The sequence below is a fragment of the Clarias gariepinus genome, chromosome 5 (assembly GCF_024256425.1).
Source record: "Clarias gariepinus isolate MV-2021 ecotype Netherlands chromosome 5, CGAR_prim_01v2, whole genome shotgun sequence".
In the NCBI taxonomy this organism is placed as follows: Eukaryota; Metazoa; Chordata; class Actinopteri; order Siluriformes; family Clariidae; genus Clarias; species Clarias gariepinus.
The window spans coordinates 30,073,255-30,079,788 of NC_071104.1; the positions used below are offsets into that span (position 1 = coordinate 30,073,255).

The following is a 6,534-nucleotide window of genomic DNA, read 5'->3' on the forward strand; positions in this document are numbered from 1 at the left end:
CCTTAGCAAGCCCTTGGCTGAAACTGGTTCACATATACATGCTGTTACTAATGACAAATCTACTACTTAAAACACAAAAACCTACTTTTTGTTCTATACATGTACCTAAACTATCCAAACAATGAAGTAAGATTTAACACTGGCTCATCCATTGCTTTTTGGACTGAAAACAAAATATGTAAACTCCAGTTTAAAAAAATAATAATAATAAAAAAATTAAGGCATTTTTGAGATGCAACCCTTGACACTTCTTGAGAAGCGTGTTAAACATACGGAAAGTCTTTTCCTAGGATGGACACACAAACACAAAAATTGCTCAGTCAGCTACAGAAAGAAAGTTTTATTGGCCCTTGGGAACTTTGGAATGTCAGGCAGACTTCTCCGCATAGTGCTGGCTGCCGAGATCTTGTCAAAGGCAGACACTAAGGCCTGCCATAATACTGCACAGGCTGTTCTTTACAATTCACCAGTGTGCTCAGTGTCTTGTTGACTTGCTAAAAAATCCTACACACTCTTAAGTCGTCCATCTTCATAGCGGCCCTTCCTCCATGTTGTTTCGGGAGGAAAGAGGGCAGATCCAAACTGTTGACTTAAGATTCAGGCTCTGATCCCTAAAAGACAGAAAAAGAAACATCTAAACAGACAATACAACCTTTTGTGATAATGTGTGTGCAAGAGAGAGTAAGGGAGAGAAAGACAGAGCGCGAGAGAGAGCCATCATTGCTACATGAATGTCTTACTAATATTTTTACTGATGCCTTTTACATGTTAAGATGTCTACAACTACAATTATGCAAGACATCGGACAGGACTAAAGATGAAAATTTCATTTATATTATTTATCTACCATACATAGACAGCATTGTGGTGTTGCACAGCAGTTTATTCAAAAGCTGCACAATTAATAAAAGTTAATCATCAACTTGTACTGTATTTTAAAATAAATAAAATTATTTAGATACCAGGCAACAATAAGATTAGCTAGTACACATCACATACACCTAAGCAAAACTGTTGCTACAAATGACATTTTGCTAGGGAAAATATTTTCTAAACAGCTTTACCTTTCTCACATGAGCTCGCTTGCTTCTCCTGTTTCTCAAAGTTGAGGCGGTTTTGCTCAGCGGCTATGCCGTTAGACTCTGGGCTGCTGCTTCGCACCGGACTGCCCTCCTCACTCTGGTACGCCAGGTCCAGGTGCTGCTGAGCTAGCTTTAGATGTCTCCGTAGGCGGTCCAGCTCCCGTGAGGATGCCTCATCACCCAGAGATTCGCGGCCTGAGTCGCCGAGGTTGTATTGCAGGCTTGCACCTGCCTTGCCATCCTTCTTCAGGGCTGTGTGGTAGCCAGGTGGTGCTGAAGGCATGTGACGTGAGCAGACCGCTGTCCTCTGGTTGGTCAAGGCGATTTGATGATGTTGACGGCGTGCACGACGTTGGAACACATCACGGATGCCGCTGATGCCCAGGTGCAAGATCTCGAGCACGGTGAGCAGCAGACAGAGGGCGCTCACAGCGTACATAATGAGCAGGAAGATGGTCTTCTCAGTGGGACGCGACACAAAGCAATCCACTGTGTGTGGGCATGGGCTACGAGTGCACACGTATGATGGCAACACTTCAAACCCGTACAGCACATACTGGCCGAACAGGAAAGCCACCTCGAAAGCCACACGTGACAAAAGCTGCATCACATACACCTTCATCAGGCCGTCACGCTTGATCCGTCTCCGTCCGTCGTGTTTCTTCCTCCCTTCTTTCTCCTTCTCTTTTTCCTTTTCCGGCTCAATCTCCTCTGTGATCATGGGGTCTTCCTCACCATTGTCCTCGGCCTCCTCGTAGTCGCGGTTGGTACTGCGTTTTACCAGAGGCATTCGTTTGCGCCCACCTCGTGGCCCATATTCGTCGTCGTCCATGCGTGCAATCTTATGCATAGCGAAGCCAAGGTACATAATAGTGGGTGTGGTAATCATGATGATCTGAAACACCCAGAACCTTACATGCGAGAGCGGTGCGAACGCATCATAGCACACGTTTTCGCAACCAGGTTGATGCGTATTGCATACAAACTTGCTCTGTTCATCATAGTATATTGACTCACCACCCACCACGGTAAGTACAATCCGAAATACAATGAGCAGTGTAAGCCAAATTTTGCCTACAAACGTGGAGTGGTTGGAGATCTCCTCCAGAAGACGAGTCAAAAAACTCCAACTCATGGTGTGGCTAATACAGCACGCTGGTCAGTTCTAAAAAAAACATATTTAAAAATGAAAAAGTTAGTACATGTTCATAGCAGGACACATAACGTAGCACAGATTTAGTTTAAGACTGATCTTCACCAGTCTTAAACCAAGTCTCCACATCTTTCAAACTCTTCATTACAAATAAAAACATGCATATTAACATCAATATCAAAAAGAATGGGTACTACTGCTGAGGATTTAATATTTCAGAACCAAGTTTAGAACTAAGACTTGCCAAACAGTGACGTTATCTGGTGTCATGCCACTAGATGGCGCTAGTAGGATACTGTAAACAGTTGGAATGGAACTACATATCACACAAATTTTTAAAAAGAATATTTTGAAAAGTTTCTTTTAATTATGTCTTGGCATTGTATTAAATAGGCTTTAACTTTACAGTGACATTTGTTACACGGGAGGCAAGACAAAGGAGGGCAAAAGTAATTTCACTCTCTTTCTAGAGAGAGAGAGATAGAGGGGGGGGGATGAATTTGATGTTGGGGCTGAATGTTAAAAAAAATTCCAAATAAATGCATCGAGTCTATACAGACTATCTAGCAATAAATGAAAAAAATAAATTCAAATAAAATGCATGAAGAAACTCATTGACCGGTAGCCAAACCATGGCACGAAACAGCCTTTTGCCCACATCATTTCCTTTTTTTAGTGCCTTCTGAACAATGTGGGTTAGCACCTACTCGCTAAAAAAAGTTCCAAATAGCCAGACGCTTTGAAAGAGCATGCTAGGAACTTAAAGGAACGTCGTTGGTGTACAAGGTCAACACGAGGAACAGGAAAACACAAGTCTATGCGAACTCAACCAAACAGCTCCTAAAGGCCAGGTGAAACGATTTAAGACAATAACAGAGAGGTCAGTGGCTTAACACTTTGATACGACATTCAGAATGACCAAGGCAATTGAACAACCTTGGCAAACATTGGCTAGGGCTATTTGAACTGCTTGTGTAACCAAGACCAGACGTTAAGTCCACCCTCTCCACCCATTACAAATACAGCTATATTCCTGAGGCTTTTGTCAACAGTTACACTTTAGCTGGGTTCCTTCACGTGCAACCTTTTGACTCATTCCAGGCTATAGAATATTCCAGAAGGAGGAATGTCTTTATCTCATAGAGCATGTAGCAGCATGTCAGAGTAAGTCCTTGGCTGGCTGACAGACTGCAAGGATAAGCAGACTACAATGCAAGCTGATTACAATGGTGCAAAAAGTGACTTGAAGCCTGTTTAGTACACAGTTAAATACAGTTAAAGGTGTGAGTCCCATGTTTATATTTGGAACTCAAGAGGTTTATTTTAAATGCCTGAAAGAAAATTTAAATAGCTACAGGCAGTGTGATGGAATAGGGTAAACGTACGACTTGAGCAGCATGCATGGTGGAAAGTTTTATGAGAGGCCTAGTGTCTTCACAGAGAAACTCATTGTGCGCCCTGACACCACACGTGCCCAACACGGCACCAAACTACGGCAATTTGTAGGTAGAGCTAGAAAGACATCCATTTGGTGCCAAATGCACAAAGAGCCAGTTGTGACAAGCAAACACTTACAGCTGGTGCCCTGTAATTTAAAATATCTGAGAGCCAGAGCCTGTCTCGACTCCTCCAAGACCATTACACCCTGCTCAGCTGAGCTTACGTGCCACAAATAACTGGCATAAGTTTAAGCCCTGATGAAGAATCAAGAGAATCAGGTCTGGTAGGGCTGTGAAACCTGACCCAAAAGCTACAAGTACAGAACAGAAGATTGGCAATAAACTAGGAATCACATTACTTATTACACTGATCCTGCTTTCCCCAAAAACAACTCATCAGGAGCTGGCCTTGCTTTTAAAAAAAAACTCCAAAAGCCTCAAATATGCAGTTTAGAAGCAACATGAAAAAAAAAAAAAGAAACTTAGGAAGAGCTAAAAAGATTTTTACATCATCTATAAGCATGTAACCGATACGTTTGAGGCTGAAATTGCGGCCTATTTTCTGAACCCAAATTCCTCCAGGGAATGAACAAAGCGCTGTTTTGAATATCTATGATTTCCAGCATTCCACACAGGAGCCCTGCTAAACTCAGACAGGACAGCCATGACATTCAGCACACACCACAGGAAGAGGACAGCAATGGGAAACACATCTGGGAGAGTAGTTAACAAGCAGAGCAAAGTTTTTTTTTTAGTTGTTTAATTAAAAGCAAAGCACCTGTAATTGTGAATTATAAGTTATAACTCAAGAACAATGACCCATTGCTGTTGCACAGAAAATGTTACACAGCTATAAGATGCAAAAAAAAAAAAAATCCCAAAGGCTAAGTCCAAGGTATTGGTGTCCAATATGACTCACTTCCATTTGACTCTTTGAAACTACCAAGTTGAGCAACTTTAGTTCAAAGTTTCATCAAACCAAATCTCTTAGAAAAAAGAAACAAGCTCCAGATTGGACAATACACTGATACACTAGTGTATCACAGAGTTAAGATTGTACACTGTTATTTCAATCATAACCCTATAAAATAAAATAAAAAGCATTACTACCAAGAACAGAATCATTTACATGAGGAAAAACCACATACACCACAATCCGGTTTAATTGCTAGGGTATAACCACAGTGACTTTGAGACATGTGGTTCTGCAAACCAGGCATGACGGTGCATTTTTTTTTTAAAAAGCTTAATTAAGTAAAGATGCCACTTTGACACACTTTTGATTCGTGATTCTTGTGAGTCGACTCAGAACGATTCGTGAATCCTCCATCAATAAGACCAGACACAGAGGAGGTTTAAAAAACGATTTAAATTGATAAATTTAATCGTTATCTTTTTAGTTCGTCAAGTATACATAAATTCACACTTTTACTTAAATTAAAAAATAAAAACGTGTTTTGATATCTGAATATCTACAATTGATACCTTAGACTAAATAGACAAACAAATACCATATACGATATGTATTATCTTTATTTTATTTTTACATTTTTAATAAATAACCAAACATTCATTTTGTGGGGCAGTCTTTTAACACCAAGTAACACGGTAAAGCCAGCTCAGTCTATTCATACACTTATTTAATGCTGGTCTATAATATATTTTATAGGGACACCGTTTGCGCAATTTGTTAAAAAAAAAAAAGCTTCATTACAAGTGATACTTTAAAAAGCGAAATATAAAATGAGCACATTATAGAAAAACCTTTTTAAAAAAAAATATCAGATGTTTCTTCCATTAGGAGGAAAATGTGGCGTGCAACGTGTCGCCTCCTCTCTCCATGCCTCGCTTACACACTTCATACTCATCCTTTCTAATCTTAATGTCCAAACAATAAACTCTCAACTTTCCCCACATAAACGACACATATACCATCGGTGATTCAGATAAACCAGGTTTCTTCGGTGTATATATAAAACATAACAATAAAGGGTTGAGAAAACGCTCGGCTACTGGACGCCGACTTTACTATTGTTCTCTCCTCAGGAATGAAAGCGCGCCTTCACGCAATTGCACCTCGATATTTCTCCTCTTTACATCTGCCATCTTTTCACTTACATAATCTACCAAACCGAGACAAAGAGACTTGTCGTTTGTACGCTTTTTTTAACCTAAACTTGTTCAACGCCAGTACAATTCAAAGCTAAGCTAGCAAAACTCAGTATGGTTACCATAAAATAAAGCGTACCGTCAAAGAGATTTCTTCCACTCGCTTTTCCTTTGGTGCTTCTTTTTTTTTGTTCGCCTAATGTGTAGAAAATTACCACATTGTTTACTCTCTCCAACTTCCAACCAAACGCTCAGTCCCCGTTAAAGCTCTCAGATTAGGTCCATGTGATTCCTGTGTGTTTCTCCCCGCGTCGCGCCGACGGGGCTCTAAATAAGCGCGGACAAAAGAGGAGCACCAAATTGCCTTTCCTCCTCCTCCTTTCTCTTCTCTTTCTCCCTCCTCTTTCTATCTCTCCTAATCCCTTCCTCCTCTCTTTCCACCTCCAGGGTCCCAAAACATGGCCTGAAACTCCACCTGTCCTCCTCCACTTTTCACATTTACCACATTCCCAACTCTTAAAAAAAAACAAACAAAGGTATTAACGTCCCTGTCCTTGAAGGTGAAAAGATTCACCTCTTATACATCTTTTACTTAGAGAGGTGTGCAGTATATCTGTAAAGTCTAACTCTTAAAGGTCCGGTTATGCACCAAATCCTTTAATAGCACAATTGCATTCACAGTTGAAAGTGAAAGATATTGTAGTGACAAAGACACACAATTCGATTCCCTTTTTCTGAAAATGTAAAACCA

At 40.5% G+C, this 6,534-nt stretch overlaps 1 protein-coding gene across 1 annotated transcript; it reads right to left on the reverse strand.

Moving 5' to 3' along the window:
- Positions 1 to 320: 320 nt before the first annotated feature.
- Positions 321 to 6,096, reverse strand: gjc4b (gap junction protein gamma 4b). The gene is made up of 3 exons (XM_053497211.1): positions 5,923 to 6,096; positions 1,065 to 2,247; positions 321 to 611 (listed from the first exon to the last, which is right to left on the reverse strand). Exons 2-3 carry the CDS (start codon positions 2,215 to 2,217, stop codon positions 598 to 600), a joined length of 1,167 nt encoding a protein of 388 aa, XP_053353186.1. The 5' UTR covers positions 2,218 to 2,247; positions 5,923 to 6,096; the 3' UTR covers positions 321 to 597.
- Positions 6,097 to 6,534: the final 438 nt, after the last annotated feature.